Source organism: Chanodichthys erythropterus, chromosome 18, assembly GCF_024489055.1.
Source record: "Chanodichthys erythropterus isolate Z2021 chromosome 18, ASM2448905v1, whole genome shotgun sequence".
Lineage (NCBI taxonomy): Eukaryota > Metazoa > Chordata > Actinopteri > Cypriniformes > Xenocyprididae > Chanodichthys > Chanodichthys erythropterus.
The window spans coordinates 20235753-20253622 of NC_090238.1; the positions used below are offsets into that span (position 1 = coordinate 20235753).

The 17870-nt window shown below is 38.9% G+C and overlaps 1 protein-coding gene across 5 annotated transcripts in view; it reads left to right on the forward strand.

Annotated features, from left to right (window-relative positions):
• Nucleotides 1–238: 238 nt before the first annotated feature.
• ltbp1 (latent transforming growth factor beta binding protein 1) overlaps nt 239–17870 on the forward strand; it is a 103274-nt gene continuing 85642 nt past the window's right edge. For all 5 annotated transcript variants that reach the window (XM_067366561.1, XM_067366564.1, XM_067366562.1 and 2 more), the window contains exons 1-3: nt 239–901; nt 1762–1832; nt 16033–16375. In XM_067366561.1, the coding sequence (XP_067222662.1) occupies nt 573–901; nt 1762–1832; nt 16033–16375 (743 nt within the window). In that variant the 5' untranslated portion in view covers nt 239–572. The remainder of the gene's footprint in view (nt 902–1761; nt 1833–16032; nt 16376–17870) is intronic.

Here is a 17870-nt window from a genome sequence, read left to right on the forward strand (position 1 = left end):
CTGATGCTGCACTCTATATGACAGACTTGACTTATGATGGATGCTCTTATCTGACATTTTTACAAACAACCCCCACCTTCAAATTCATAAGTCTGCAGAGGTCTTCGGGTTTTTTTTTTAATTTTTCTCCTTTGGTTTAAGGGTTCAGCCCCACATGTGTGTTCCAATAAGAGCTCCATCCCTGACGTCATGTCTGCAGGAGATTGGCTATATGGAGCTCGAGCACAAACTCCTGCCCTTGCACACACACGCGCTCAAACTTTTCTAAGAGTTTTCAAACTTCTGCTCGAGCTCAAATTGCGCGCACGCGAACTCTCTCGCCTCCTTGACTCCCGATTTCCCCGATTTCCGTTTCGTGCTTTGAAACTTTCTTTCACTCCAAGCATTTTCCCACTCTTTTAAGTTATGTGTTTTCTTACGGCGAATAGATGACAGCGCGCAAGGGTTTACAACTGCTTCACACGCGACCGACTGTAGCTGCACTTCTATAGTTTTATTTTTGTATCTTTCTTTCTACGGTGTGTGTATATATAGAGTGCTTCTTTCAAACTTCCCCTACACTTTCACTTCTAATGGATATGGCTGTGCTCATGTGGGACATCATTGTTTCTCTAACGTTATTTATTTCTCCGGCTTTGATTTCGGCGGATAAGAGCGGCTTCAGGAAACTGTACGTACTACAGCCGGGACCGAGCGGTACGGACGGGGTTCACGTGAGCTCCATTTCATCGCTCTCAGGAGCGTCGGGACAGCCACACTCCTACAATGTAGAGCTCAAAGCCAGCTTCGGCGGTCAGGTCCGTACCCGCAGAATGGGTCACCAACCGAACCCGAGCATTCCGATCCGCCAGGACGCGCAGCCTGGCCGACACACAACCAGCCATCATATGAAAGTGTCAGGGTAAGATCAGATGCAAATATATGAAAGTACATAACACTTGACATTGTCGAACATTATACTTTTTTTTAAATTTATTTATTAGAATGATAATTATGATGTATGAAACGATACGAATTACAACAGTAAAAACATTGGGCATAATGAATTGCAAAAATCACATATTGTGATTTTGTGTTATATTTTGATTAATGAATATATATATATATATATATATATATATATATATATATATATATATATATATATATATATATATATATATATATATACATATATACATATATATATATATATATATACATATATACATAATGAACTTTGTGCCCATTTAGACTGCAAAATAACTTTGGCTAAAAACATTTATAAATAAATAAATAAATAAATAAAATTCTAAAAATTCATTCTAAAAAAGCACAGTAACATCTGTTGTTTCAGGAAGCCACACGAGCCATTTTAAATGTAGGCTACCGGCTCCCCTAGCAATGAACCTGATGCCCCTTGAAAAGTTTCAGCAGGCCATTCACAAGATTTTTCCACATTCCCTATAATCACAATGAGTATTGAGTGTATCCCAGCCTTGTATTTCTTAATTTTTTCTGCATTTTGGATCAGTTCCTCTTCTACTTTGCAGTGAAGTACAGTATGAAATAGCACAGTGGGAATAAGAGGACTGATTATATTGGAGCCTCAACCAGCTTTGGCCCCGGGCCCTCACGTCACTTCAGTGAGAGCAGACTTATGTCAGAAACCGCTCTGGGTGGGCGAGGAGATTTACCGGGATGGGGGGTGTCTGGGGGTTACAGTAAGGTTAGTATGTTGATTCAGTTTGTGCGTGAGTGTGACTGTTGATGTCATTGCAGAGTGAACGTCTGTGGGGGGCAGTGCTGTGTTGGTTGGAGCAAGACCCCAGGATCTCAGCGCTGCACTAAACGTGAGTTATGACAATTTTTTTGTATCATGCATGTGCTTGGGTTCTCTCTTTGTTCTGCACTACACCACTTGAACTTCACTTTAAAAACTTGCTTGGACAAGGGAATCCCTTTAATCACTCTGGAAGTCATGTTCAGTATGGTGTAGGGGTGTAACGATACGCTCAGGATATCACGATACGATATGTATCACAAAATTTTGAACAAAATTAAACTAAAATACAAATAAGATGTATTTAAAAAACATTAACAAATTTCAATAATTTTCCTTGTTGTACATACAAGATCACATTTCAAGGTTTAATAAAAACCTTCTGTATTCAAATTAATTCAATTCACATTCATTTGTATAGCGCTTTTCACAATACATATCGTTTCAAAGAAGCTTTACAGAAAATGCATGTCAACATTACAATTTAAAGAATGCATTTAGCAAATAATGTAATAATTTAGGCAATTAATTTACAAACACTGTTACTAGGTTAACTGAAGCTATAAGCAATGAGCTCCTGGAAAAATGAATTAAATATTTACAAATTAACAGCTAAATAGGTCTGTCACTGAAAAAAAGAAATGTTAAAATTAACATGAACTTAGAATTAAGAATCCTAAAAGGGACAGTTCACATATCGCGTCTAAAAACGCGTGGAAGGCGCGGCCGCACTGCTTCTCCTTCTTTCTCACTTGGCGTCGGTCGTTGCTATGCAATCATGAACCGCGCTCGCCAAGAGGATCAGAAAGTTTCAGCAAAGGATAAAATGATTTCTAGCCCTTGCATTAGCTTAACTACTAGATATATTTATGGAGAGCTTTGCACAGCTATGATCTGCTGTTCGGCTGCGATTTCGATGTTTTGTTACGGAAAAGCCATAGCTGATCGGTTGGTTCTTGTCACATGGCCTGCGATGCGTTTGCGGCATTCTGAAAAGTTGAGAAGTTTTCATCTCAATGCGCCTGGAAAACCGTGTTGCTTCCATTATGAGCGCGCCTGCCGCATGGCTACATTTGAAATAACTGACTAAGTTGCATGTGGAAAAGACGCAATATGTGAACGGCCCCGCAGAACTTCAAGCATCTTTTGCTTTTCTCTGAGCTCAGCTGTTGCTGTGGTACTGCGGTGAAAGGAAGCCATGACTTTTCTCATGCAACCAAGCAAGAGACTGACGCGAGAAACGTTTAAACCTGCTTGCAAGATTCGATGTGTGCGCGAAACACTTACTGAACTAGAGAACTGATTGAGACACACCCTTAAAGGTGCTAAAGAGGATGTTTGGTTTTATACATTTTTGCAATATTACTTGAAACTGTCTTTACTAACGGATAAAAGACTATTTATTAGGTGCACTGAAAGTAATAATATTAATATACATCATCTGTGCACGAGGTAGGGCCTTAAAAACATCAGCCAATCGTTTACGCGATCATCGCCCTCTGGCTTGTCAATCACTGCTGTGACGTTCCCTGTGAGAGACGAGCGCTGCTGCGCGCTCCAGTAACTTTCCACACTCCACAGGCGCCGCATGCAATGTTTTTGTCAGGAGACAGGAGTAACAACTGCAGATTATGAGTTACCTGCGGTGAGTCCGACGTAATGAATCCACGAACACGACACAGCGAATGCTGGTGGTAAACACTCGTGATCCAATACTCGTGCATGAGTTTTGGGAGGCATTCCTTTGAAGTGAGCTGTGAAGGAGGGGGGTTGTTCTTACGCATGCGCTCATTTGAAAAACTCAGTAACAGTCTTTGGTTTCTCAGTCGATGAAAAAATCCTCTCTATTACCTTTAATATGCGGTGACAACCCGGCTTCTCTCACTGCCACCTCCATGTTGCAGAGTTGGTCACGTCGGCAGCTCAACCAATAAGATTAGACTGCCGTCATATCGTAAAAAGTATCGACATCACTCTGCGATACATATCGTAACTGTTTTGCTTCGCGAAATATCGTACTGCGATATATCGTTACACCCCTAGTATGGTGTATTTGCTTTAGTTTTGCTACAGACGGTGGGCCTCACGTGAAATTCGTTTTCAACAAAATTAGTTAACCAGTCTGGAAGAGGGGGTTGAGTTTGACTGATTAGGAAGGGCTTAAGCTTTCAACACAAAAGTTACAGGTTCCATCGTGTTTAGGGATCATCAAAGAGTTACTAGTCCTGGACATCATCATCATCATGCTGAGGGTTCAGATTTATACTTCTGCCCCTTTGGCTCCAAACCCACGCTATATGCTTTTGAGACATGTGTCTTGCTCTATAGTCTCACTGCAATGCATTGTCCAGAAACACCCTCTGGATGCGAATGTGTATTAAATATAAGCAAGAAGAATTAAATTCACATTTTAAACTAATGGTTTAGAGCTCTATATTTCAGAGATGTCTTGAAGGGATGGTTGAAAGTTCTGTCATCACAGAAGAATTAAAGGTGCCCTAGAACTTCTTTTTAAAAGATGTAATATAAGTCTAAGGTTTCCCTTGAAGGTGTTTCAGCTCAAAATACACCATAGATTTTTTTTAATTAATTTTTTTAACTGCCTATTTTGGGCCATCATTAATTATGCAGCGATATATAAGTTGCAGCCCCTTTAAATCTCCCGCTCCCCCTCCCCCGGAGCTCGCGCTTGCCTTGAACGGCATAAACACAGTTTACACAGCTAATATAACGCTCAAAATGGATCTTTACAAGATGTTCATCATGCATGCTGCATGCATACATCAGATCATGTGAGTATAGTATTTATTTGGATGTATTACATTTGATTCTGAATGAGTTTGAGGCTATGCTGCGTGGCTAAAGCTAGCATTACACACTGTTGGAGAGATTTAAAGAATTAAGTTGTTTATGCATTATACAGACTGCAAGTGTTTAAAAATGAATTATTGTCTCTGTGAATACAGTAATAAACGATGGTAACTTTAATCACATTTAACAGTACATTAGCAACATGCTAACGGAACATTTAGAAAGACAATTCACAAATATCACAAAAAATATCATGTTATCATGGATCATGTCAGTTATTATACTCCATCTGCCATTTTTCGCTATTGTTCTTGCTTGCTTACCTAGTCTGATGATTCAGCTGTGCACATCCAGACGTTAATACTGGCTGCCCTTGTGTAATGGCTTGATCATGGGCTGGCATATGCAAATATTGGGGGCGTACATATTAATGATCCCCACTGTTACGTAACAGTCGGTGTTATGTTGAGATTCGCCTGTTCTTCGGAGGTCTTTTAAACAAATGAGATTTATATAAGAAGGAGGAAACAATGGAGTTTGAGACTCACTGTATGTCATTTCCATGTACTGAACTCTTGTTATTTAACTATGCCAAGATAAATTCAATATTTAATTCTAGGGCACCTTTAAAGTCATACAGATTTGGGTCAAAGTCATATAATTCCAAACCTGTATGAATTTAATTCTTTTGTGGAATACACACACACACACACACACACACACACCCACACACAAAAAGATACATACATTTTTTTTTTTTGTCTATGCAATGAAAGTCAGTGGGGTCAAGTGTTGTTTTGGACCCCACTGACTTTAATTGAATGGACAAAAACTTTTCAAAATATGTTTTGTGTGTTTCACTGAACAATTAAAGTCATGCAGGTTTGGAACTACATGAGGGTAAGTAAATTAATTTTCATTTTTGCCTGAACTATCTCTTTAATGCCATGAGCAGTTGCTGTAGTTAAAAAGTGACATAAGCTGAGACATTTTACAGTGTTCTTCATAAATAACCAGACAGACAGCTGCAGTGCCCACCTGTGAGTGGAGACAAAACGGCCTCCGTCAGATCTTAAGTGGTGGTGGCGGATGGTCTGTGATGGCATATATCAGCAAACACAGTATATCTCAACATGCTCAAGTTACAAACAAATCTAAACATTATCGCACACAAAATCAGAGCATCAACGTGTGAAGTAAAACTATGGGGTTTGTAATGTAAGGAAATGCAAAACATGACAGATTTTTGAATAATCTATCTGCATTTTAAAATTCTGTAAATGACTGAAATGTTTGTTACCACAATAAACAGAAAATACACAGGCACAAAACTTGAAATATAGTTATAGAAAACAAAGATAGTAGTACTCGGGGAGTATTGCAGAGAATATGATAACCCAGTGAAAGGGCTGGATCAGTTTGTCCTTAGCCTGTGTGTTTCTGCCAGCAGGTTATATAAGAACCGGCCACTGAATGTGTGGAAGTACGTGGAGGCCACTGAGGAAAAGCAGTAGTTGCACCTCCACCCTCTGTCTGAGTCTTACCTCCAGCACACATTCCTCTTACCCACCTTTTACACATATCCTAGACGATCAATATTGTGTCTACATCCCCTGTCTCCAGTGACATTCCTCCTTCCTTCCCCTTGTTTTTCAGGAATGATAAATTGACATTTTGTGTGTATGGTCTATGGCACCTCCAAGATTGTGTCTTGGATGTCTGCTGCATTTTGACAAAGTGTTTTGCCTTGGAGCCTGCGTCGAACATCAGGTGTACATTTTTCTAGTGCAGTGATTATGCAGACAATTTAATCCAAGTGATCTTACTCATACATTAAAGTCAGTCTTGGTTCTGTATTTGATGGATATGGTTTTGTTTCTCAGGGGCTTGTCTGCAAACTACTAAGCCATAGAGAATATGGGTTTTTGCAGATAGTTTGTAATTTTTCAGTGGCAGATACTTTATCCTTTCACAGCTTAATATTTTGAGACGACTACATGTCAACCATTTTAGTCAGGTTGATTTCTTTAAAAGTGGAAACATTAATGCACTATTAAGATACTGCTCTATTTGTTTGAGCCTGACACAGCAACACTGGTTTAACCAATAACATCAGTGGGGTGGGGCTATTTGTTGGACTGCTTAAACAAAAAGGACTGATGTTTTGAAAGCATCACAGAACCACAATGAGTTGGTCTAAAACCTTTAGAATAGCAATATTGTACCAATCATTGCTTTTGAAGGAATTGGTTGAGTGAATTATTCAGTGACTCATTCATAAAGTCTCTTGTTCCCACCTACTGGTAGAACGATACAAGCTGCACTAGAATCGCTAAAAATCCCCAACACTAATACAAAGTAAAGTCTATCTGATCTGAAGGTATGATATATATATATGCAAGTTTGTAATTAATATTATATATATACATAATAGTGAGACAAAGAGGGAGAAAAAGAGAACCCCCTGTTTACAGAAAGGGGCCCTGTTTACACAGGCAGAGGAATCACTTTGCTGGCCATCTGGAGCGAACCCAGAGCACATTCCTGCTTAGCCATCCCTTTTATTTTCAATAGAGGCGTCTATAGTTTGATGTCAGCTGAACAGTGAGTGGACTGAGAGCACTTAAATTTGAGCTGAAATGTAACAGATCGTTTTTAATGGAAGACCTTGCAGGAAAATTGAGTGTGGAAAAGGGAAGCCTCTTTACCACCTCAGAAAATGTCTCTATGAACGTTTTTCTGCTGACTCAGGAGATCTTGGGTTTATATTGTTTTTTATTATGTTATACCACTATATTGGCACTAAACCATTTGTTTTTATGTTTTGCCAACCTTTTTTGAAAGGTTATTCTCTTAAGCGCACAGAATCCAGTATTTCTGCCAAATCGCTGGCGTCAGCCCATAAACGTGCCTTATGATAGGGTCACCATTATGTATTATGTAAGTAAATTAAGAATAAAATATTACCGTTTTCGTTCATCTGACAGCAGCATTAGATGTTGTAAGTCATGGTGACTGGGACGTAGCAGTGAGAATTAATCATGGGTCTACCATTTTTCATCAGTTTCATTGCTCATATATATATATTCTATATAGGGGAAAAATGAAAAAGTCCAGGTTGTAGTCAGTACCTCCCCTTGTCTCTATATATCTTCCTTTCCACTTGTGTTTTAGAATTACTATGTCTCCGCTCTCCACCTCTCCTGTCTCAAAAGAGAGACCTGATCATAAATTTCCTGCTAAATGTTTAATGGGGTTTGATTTTTCAGGTTTTAACGCTCACCTCACTCAGAAAGTGCTAACAAAGAGAATTGTCTGAATAGAAGCAGCTTTTGTTTTTCCTGGCTGGTTCTTCCGAGCTGCATGGAACTTCATAGGTGAAGTGTTTTATCCGGAGCTGTCAGTCATCCAGGAGTCCTTTTATTGTACAGTGCAGAGGGGCACTCGGATATTGGCCTTCTTATTTTACCACCAGGATATTGCACTCCAGTTCTTTATCTCTAACAGAACAGGAAGAGTGTTAATCCTGGTTCTTTTTTGGCTCATCATGTCCTATAAATAAATAACAATGTAGACCAGTGGCCAACTTACATGCACTGCTAAATATTTGAGCATTGCACTATTAAATGTAGTTGAAACATAACCCTACATATAAACTAAATATTTACGGAAGACTTCAACCAGGAATAATAGTTGGAAAAAACTGGCAGACCAATTGGATTGCATCAATGAGCTCATGTTTTAACTGACAGATAAATGATGTTGACATTTACACTTATTTATATTTGTAGAGAGGGAACTTTATGTGAGTAAATGAGTTCTTAGCGGCTCTACAGCATGAAACCAATCTTAACGGTGAACTTTGCAGTGTGCCTCACGCTGTCATTTTTGCATGCCAGGGTTTCAACACACACAAAAATACATTAAAATCAATATCACATTTTCTAATTTGTTATATTAGTATTTATTTAATTATTTATTGCCATTTAGATACAGTTCCTGAATATATATTTATTTATATATTTAATCTTAATAATAATTTTATGATTTTATGTAAAATTTTAATGGAGAATAACACTGATTATCTCTTTATCATGGCACCTGTTAGTGGAAAGGTGTCAGAATACACAGTGCATCACAGTTTGTTGCGTATTAAGCTCCAAAGCTGCAGACCAGTCAGGGTGCCCATGCTGACCCCTGTCCACCGCCAAAAGCGGCAACATTGGGCTTGTGAGCACCAGAACTGGACCACGAAACAATGGAAAAAGGTGGTCTGGTCTGATGAATCACGTTTTCTTTTACATCATGTGGATGGCTGGGCTGTGCTTACCTGGGGAACACATGGCACCAGGATGCATTAGGGGAAGAAGGCAAGCTGGCGGAGGCAGTGTGATGCTTTGGGCAATGTTCTGCTGGGAAAACTTGGGTCCTGCCATCCATGTGGATGTTACTTTGACACGTACCACCTACCTAAGCATTGTTGCAGACCATGTACACCCTTTCATGAAATACAGTATTCAGCAGGATAATATACCCTGCCACAAAGCAAAAATGGTTCAGGAATGGTTTGAGTATCACAACAACAAGTTTTTCCCCAAATCTCAATCCAATCGAGCATCTGTGGGATGAGTTGAACAAACTAGTCTGATTCATGGAGGCCCCACCTTGCAACTTAGAGGACATAAAGGATCTGCTGCTAACATCTTGGTTCCAGATACCACAGCACATCTTCAGGGGTCTAGTGGAGTCCATGCCTCGACGGTTAAGGGCTGTTTTGGCAGCAAAAGGAGGAGCAACACAATATTAGGAAGGTGGTCATAATGTTATGCCTAATCGGTGTATATAGTATTATGCTTATCCTGTTCTGTTCAACTGCACATTACTTTATGGAGAGCTTACAAACTAGCTAATTCTTGCCTTAAGAACAAATAGTTCAGACTACAGTAAGTAGTAGTGATTAAGCCCTTGGTGAACTTTATGTCCCAATTTAAATTACACTGGCTGGTGCAGCACTGTTGCCTCACAGCAAGAAGGCTCCCGGTTTGAGCCCCGGCTGAGCCAAGAGTCCTTTCTGTGTGAAGTTTGCATGTTCTTCCCAGTTTCCTCTGAGTGCTTCAGTTTTCTCCCACAGTTATATGGATTGGCCAAATTGGCTGTAGGTGTGAATGCGTGTGTATGTGTGAGTCATGCCATGTAATAGGGAGGGTTGGGGAAAGACCTGGCAACCTACCCTGCAAAAACATTGCCAAGAAAAATCATGGACAGTTTCTTGCATAGGGCAAGAGATGGCTATGACTGAAATGGTAATCTAGGCCGATAGATACTCTTGTCATAATGGACATAAAGCGACAAACAATAAAAGCTTCATGTTAATCCGTGTCCAGGTAGAAAAATGGCTTGTTACTGAAATCTTGTTGGTTGGGAGCAAGTGTTAAAATAGAACGTAACAGATTTAACAGATTTCTGAGAAACAGAGTTGATTGTGACTGTGAAAAACCAGCAGACATGTTTGAAAGCTGTTTGAACAGATGTCATGAAGTGAGCCCTGTTTCAGTCTACAGAATGACTGCCACCTTGTTGTTCTCTCTTCCCTGAGGAGTTTTTGTGCTTGGATTCGCCATGTGATATGCATTCAGAATCTTCTCAGACTTTCCTTGAGCTCTTTTATTGGATTGAGATCATCAGGAAACATTCAGAGCATTTTTGTTTTTCTCAGACAGACGTGGGTTTGGGGGAGTTGATGGGTGATTTAATATGTCTGCACAATGGGAGCCTATGTACTGTAGCGATGAAGAGTTTGCGGATGGTGAAAACTAATGTAAATTTAGGACCAGAGTAAAATTTTTGAATCGATGACAGCTTCGATTTAATGCCACTACATAATTTAATGTCTAATTTATAGTTTGTTTTACTAGTTTTACAACATGTAAATGCAATGAATGCTCATGTCTTTCCTCTGAGCCTGGATTTCTCATATTGCTCATCTGAAGTGTTTGAGTGTTTTTCCTGAGCTCAGGCATGTGTGCACAGCTCACCGCCGAAAGACTGCTCAGTCTATTTCGTCCCTCAACTGAACACGGCCCAAAACGTTCACGTCCCTTGCCAGATAAAACACAACATGAAAATATTTCACCTGGGCTCCACAGCACGGCAGAGAGACAGATACGTTTTTCCTGGCTGTCCGTGCTGAAAAAGTGTCCTAGATCTGCAGGAACAGGTGACTAAGTTGAGGAACCTGCTGTGATGGGCCTGAACTAGAGAAGAGCTCAACTCTGGTTCTCCGAATTCAATAGTTGCACCCCTCCTGCATGCGGTAATTCACTACAGACAAAATAAATTCTGTTATCAGTTGTCATTTCAAGCTGGTTTGGAATGACATGAGGGAGAGTAAATGATGACAGAATAATTTTTTTGGTGAGCTATCACTTATTTTTCCGGTTTAATTAAAGCATGGCTTGTTAGAGAGGAGTTTTCTGTATCACCACGACAACTTGAAATGCCTCTCCTGTCTGCTCACACTGCAGGCTTCCAGTCTTCAGGCAGTAGCTTAGCATGCTAACCCACATGTTACTTTCTTGTTCAAGCAAATCCAAGTTGTACCTTTCAGATTCAACACGTTTGAAGCTGTTGGAGAGCTGTGCAGCCTACAGATCCTCTTGAATGAGCTCTTAGATGTGTTACACATATAAAGCTCAGTGGAGAAATGGCCGACCGCAGTCTCCTTTAATTGGCTCTGTGTCTGCTGTGAAATACTAGCAGACTGAAATGGGCTTATCGACCATTCTGTCTGGGCGCATTCAGTTGTGCGTGAGCTCCTACATCGCTGAGCACGATGAGGGTACAATGCAACACATTTAACACCGATTTCAATATTGACTTGAGGGGATAAAACTAAGAAGAAGCTGGACATGTTGGAATTACCCAGCTCTGCTCCCTGTGGCCCGGTCATCTGAGTCAGCAACATCGCCTTTTTATTTCTCTCTCATGCTTTCTTTATCAGTCTGCCTTTCTGAGGCCTAACTTTATCTCTCACTTTCTTTTTTTGGTGCTGTTCAGTTTAGTCAGCACTCAGCAGGAAGGTTTGTTTGAAGAGGCATTAAGCAGAACGTTTAACCTCCACATTGTACAGTAGCCCATAGCATTAGTCATGAGGGCTGGTGAGATGCTCTTGCCAAACTTATGATGTGCTGACTTTTAGCTGCACTCTGTACAAGTAACATTTTAAATTTATATGGAGAGACAGGGTGCTTTGTGTGGTAACTATGTGTGTTATCTGGTGGTAGAAGGGTTAACTCTGTGTCATTGACCAATTTGATTCTTAATGGCTGATGCCAATAGCTAGTGACCTGGGTGGCCAAGATAATGCTGATGTACACTGTCATTCAAACTGTCAATTTGGGGTTTTAGTGAGTTTTTTTGTTGTTGTTGTTTTATTTTTTTTTTAATAAATTTCATACTCACCAAATCAAATCTATACTCAACAAATCAAATTTTTTCACATTTTTATTTAATTTATTCCTTTGTTGACAAATTATCCAGTCTTCAGTGTCATTCTAATATGCTGATTTCTCAAGAAACATTTCTTATTATTATCCATGTTGAAAACAGTTGTTCTGCTTAATATGTTTGTGTCCATGATGCATTGTTTTCAGGATTCTTTGATCAATAGAAATTTTAAAAGAACTATTTGAAATAGAAATCTTTCATAGCATCATAAATGTCTATATCAATTTAATGCATCCTTGCCAAATAAAAGTATTATTTCTTTAAAAAAAAAAAAAAAAACTGATACCAAACTTCTGAACAGTATGTGATAATATGCGATATAAGTGAGTTTAATTGCCCGTTCGCAAAGACCTGCCCCCTTTAGTTACTGTTGCTACATCCGACAAGCCATAACGATCTCTCGCCACACATCATGTTCTCACGCAGTGAAAAATACATCGGAGCAAAGAGGACACTGCCATCGCGTCGATAGACAAGACAGAGCAGGTTACTTTTGAAATGAAAGTCAAATTTAAAACGTAATTTTTAAAGAAATTGAATGTTTTTGTGGCTCTTTAATGTGTCGTGACAGACTGTTGTAGTGCCTCAATTAAAGCGGCTGGTGAACTGATCATATCTTCCTACTAGTTCATTTATAGAATCAAATAAACATGAATGAACATCATAAGGAATGTTGTTTCAATTGCAGAAAGATGTCAGTACACACCATTTTTCAAGTTAAAGTCCTCGTACATTGATCTGCTAACTCCCCTGGCTGCTTTGTCGGACAAAATGGCGGATTTGGTGTTATGATTGGTTAGATAGCCTGTCAATCAATCTCCTGGGGAAGGGTCAATTATCCAATTTAGTTTAATATTTCTATGGATTTTTTACATGAAATTCATTATAAATATTTGAAACCCAATTGACCCAACATTCAACATTCCTTCTCATGTTCATTCATGTTTATTTGATGCTATAAATGAACTAGTAGAAAGAGATGATCAGTTTACGAGCCTCTTGTACTGAGGCGCTACAGCAATCTGTCACGACCATGGTCACGACACATTAAAGAGCCACAAAATGTTTTTTGTTTGAATTTCTTTAAAGGTGCCCTAGAACCATTTTTAAAAAGATGTAATATAAGTCTAAGGTGTCCCCTGAATGTGTCTGTGAAGTTTCAGCTAAAAATACCCCATAGATTTTTTTTAATTAATTTTTTTAACTGCCTATTTTGGGGCATCATTATAAATGAGCCGATTCAGGGCTACTGGCCCTTTAATTCTCATGCTCCACGCCCATGGAGCTCGCGCTTGTCTTGAACAGGGCATAAACAAAGTTTACACAGCTAATATAACCCTCAAATGGATCTTTACAAAGTGTTCGTCATGCATGCGGCGGATTATGTGAGTATAGTATACTGTTATATTGTTTACATTTGATTCTGAATGAGTTTGAGGCTATGCTCTGTGGCTAACGGCTAATGCTACACTGTTGGAGAGATTTATAAAGAATGAAGTTGTGTTTATGAATTATACAGACTGCAAGTGTTTAATAATGAAAATAGCGACGGCTCTTGTCTCCGTGAATACAGTAAGAAACGATGGTAACTTTAACCACATTTAACAGTACATTAGCAACATGCTAACGAAACATTTAGAAAGACAATTTACAAATTTCACAAAAAATATGATATCCTGGATCATGTCAGTTATTATTGCTCCATCTGCCATTTTTCACTATTGTTCTTGCTTGCTTACCTAGTCTGTTAATTCACCTATGCACATCCAGACATTACTGGCTGCCCTTGTCTAATGCCTTTCATAATGTTGGGAACATGGACTGGCATATGCATGTTACGTAACAGTCGGTGTTATGTTGAGATTCGCCTGTTCTTCGGAGGTCTTTTAAACAAATGAGATTTATATAAGAAGGAGGAAACAATGGAGTTTGAGACTCACTGTATGTCATTTCCATGTACTGAACTCTTGTTATTTGACTATGCCGAGATAAATTCAATTTTTCATTCGATGGCACCTTTAAAAAAACTACACAGTTTGAAAGCTGGGACTTTGTTTAATATCATAAGTAACCTGTTTTGTCTTGTCTGTCGACATGTCGTTGTCAGTATCCTCTTCGCTTCGCCATGTATTTTTCACTGCGTGTGGCGTGACAGCACCACGGCTTGTCGGACAAAGCAACTAAGGGGGGCGGGTCTTTGCGAAGGGTCAATCGGACATTACCCATTGACTAGGCTGTTGGCAGATTTTGCATGTGTCGTTTTGTGTTCCACAGAAGAATGAAAGTCAAATGAGAACAGAATTTTAATTTGCTCTTATACTGTTCCTTTAACTCATACAGCACTTAACCTGTATCTAAATGTGTACGTTGGGGTGAATTCTTTAATTTAAAATAATGATTTTGTGTGTACAATTGTGTCCACATGTGTATTCGGTTTGTATTTATGTACGAGAGGAGGTGTACAAGGGCATGATATGAACAAGAACAGTGTTCTTGTGTGCAGTCCGTTTCTGAGGCCTGTCTCATTTTGTAACCCAGAGCCCCAGAGGGCCAATGAGGTACAGGGGAAAAAGAGGAAAAACCTAGTGAGGGTGGAAAAGAAAACAGAAATCCCCTGCTGTGGGTCATGTCAACTGAAATGAAAAACTCCTCAAACCAGGGAGAGTGGTTTTCATGATGTCATATTTGATGTAATCACTCTTACCTCTGTCACAAGGCGTGTTTATAAAAATCTGTGGTCATTAAATGCTCATCTTTATCCAGCTTGTGTGTGGTTTTGTATGTTCTAGCTATAGTTGTGAGCAAAATTCAATAAAAGTAGATGTCATCGATTGAAAATATAAATTAGGTAAAATCTTAAAAATGCAGTGTAATTTGTTTATATAGTTTATATCTTTATTAAATGTATATATAATATGATTTTCATTTCCATATAATGTTTTTTGTATACAAGTAAAATATGTAATTTTTGAAGACAGCATTGCTTATCTAAAATATACTGTACTCTGAAGTCAGGACCACTAGGTCTGGAGCAGTTATGTATGAGGATGATAAGATGACTATCTGTAGCATTTTGGGTAGAGCAGCTGCTCTTCACTCTGATGTCATAGAAACTGTTGATGAGGTCATCCTTTCTAACGTCTGCCTTGAGCAATGGGCACTGATCCATTTCCTATTTAAGAATCTCCACAGCACTCAATCACTTAATATGACTAACTGTAAATTTACTAATGAGCTGCAAGCTGCTTTGATTTTGTTGGTGTGTGTCTTTGTGTGTGTAAAAGTGTCTGTATTCATTGGCCACAGAGGCCGCTAGGCTCTTTGTAGTTGAATGACAGCTCTGTTCCTTCTCCCCAATGATGTAATTACAGACCACAAGTCAACACCCGGTTATCCACTCATTTTCCCTCTCTCTTGCTCTTTCTCTTCCAGTCTATCTTTCGGTTGCTGTTTCTTTCTCTCATGATATGTGCAGAGAACAGTTCTGGCCGCCTTCTTTTTTTTTTAAAATACATTTTGTTCCTCACCACGTAAAAAGTGTACAAAAACTATGAACTTACAGACTCTCTAAGTATTAATCATGCTGGAAATATTATAGAAAAATCCACTTTTCAGAGGTATATTCCATGTTAAGCATGGCATGCTGTTGATTACTACAGATACATTTTTATTTGTGTTCAAAAAAGCCATTTTACAAACATGCTTGTGGACATCTTGAATTCTAATTGCACTATATACTATATACTATATAATATATATATATATATATATATATGTATATGTATATATATATATATATATATATATATATATATATATATATATATATATATATATATATATATATATATGTATATATGTATATGTATATGTAACATTTGTTACATTATATTAATTCTATTATATGATTGTGTTACACTTTCATTGAATGAATTTTCTTTTCTTCATTACAGCTAACTGTACGCCCCCATGCAAAAATGGAGGGATGTGTTTGCGGCCCCACATGTGTGTGTGTAAGCCAGGCTCTAAAGGCAAGTCCTGTGAACAGACCACTCTCCCTCCATCCTCTCATCCAACCGGACCACTAAACGGACACACCAGTGGCGGACTTCCAAACGGAGGTCATACGAATGGATACTCCAATGGTCATAATGTAATTCCCCAGCGCCCCATTCCTCAGCAGATCTACCCTCAAAGCCAAGGTCAAGGGCCGTTACCGTTGCCCAGCACCAATGTGGGACATCTGACTCTGTCCATGAAGCCGTCACCTAATGGACCCATTCCTTATCAACCACAGTGAGTATGACGGCTGGATTCAGTCATTTATAGCCTTCTGCTGTTGTAAGACTGTCATTGTTTATGATGAATATTCAATCATGATGGTTGTCTGGCTTTGTGCTTTATGGGAATTTGGTCATTTAGGTCAACAAATGCATCTCAAACAGGCCCAAATATTCCTAATTGATTATATTTATTAATAAACGGACAGAACAGAATTCCAATGGACAGATGTTTGACTTTCAGCATGAAGCCTGGCCTATGCTCTAAATGATTTTGGCCTAGAACAGCCTCTTCGATAGGAAAACCCATCTTATCGATGTGCAAAAGTCACAGTTTTGTCATTATGTCTTAGAAATCAACCTTTATAAACAATATAATTTTTTTAGAGCCAATACTGGTACTGTTATTAAGTGTCCAATAACTGATATACAGTAAATGGTTTTCATTTATTGTTCTGTTTCTGCTTTTTGACAATCAAAAAGAAACTAATATGGCATTGAATAGTTAATGTATGCACATTAAATTACTTGATAGTTCTTTTCTGTTGAATGTGTATGTAATGGCATTGTTGGGTGTTATTAAAAAGACTTATTATATGGCGGCATTTATTGGTAAATCTGACATTTGAGAACCGATTATATAACCTAATATGTTTGAATATTGGTAAAGAATATTGATAAACTGATAATCAGACTGTTCATTTCAGGATATGTGTTTTAGTTTAGCATAGTACAGCACACCACAAATTGGGTTGAGTAAGGTACTTTGGACTTTTTAGATTCCTCAGGCCCTTTGTCATTTTATTATTTTGGAATGAACTCCATAGCTCGATATTAATTCCAGACATCAGACCTGCAGATGTTAACGGTCTCTGCCCATTTCATGCCCCCTACTACTCAGCTTCTCAGCTTGGGTCTGTTTTACAGAAATACCTACTGTTCTTAATTCTGACTCACTGAAATCTTTTTACATGACTTACACTTGGGCTCTCACCAAATCGTGACTCCTGAACTCCTGATGTCAGCCTAGATTTCTCCTTTAAATTTTGTTTGCCCTCTAAACACCATTTTTATGAGAATCCTTTACCGTGACTGGAAACCCCCCAAGGGTTTTTGGGGTCTGGCTCTGGGGTTGATTCGACTGCCATGGCTTTAGACGGCTGTAAATTTCACTGTCATATTGGACATGTAGCACAGCTTTCTTTCATCCTTCCTATCAGAGTGAATCAGACTGCAGAGTCAAAATCTCGAGATGTGGGGGAAAGCCACAGAATTTGCCCCCATGTTGGTTCCAGGAAAAGCTGTAATGCTGCGGCAGGACAGGATATTGATGAATTCTACTTAAAATATTAATGAAAGCAGTTTATGTGCTGGGACTGACGTGCATTTTCAGTCAGAGTTTGGACGTTTCTGCTTGGTAATTGCTACCAGACCTGTCCTCGAAAGCTTCTGCGGGTTTCCACAGGGTTTATTGTGTGCATGGAGGAGGTAGGCCTCTCTCCAGAACTCCC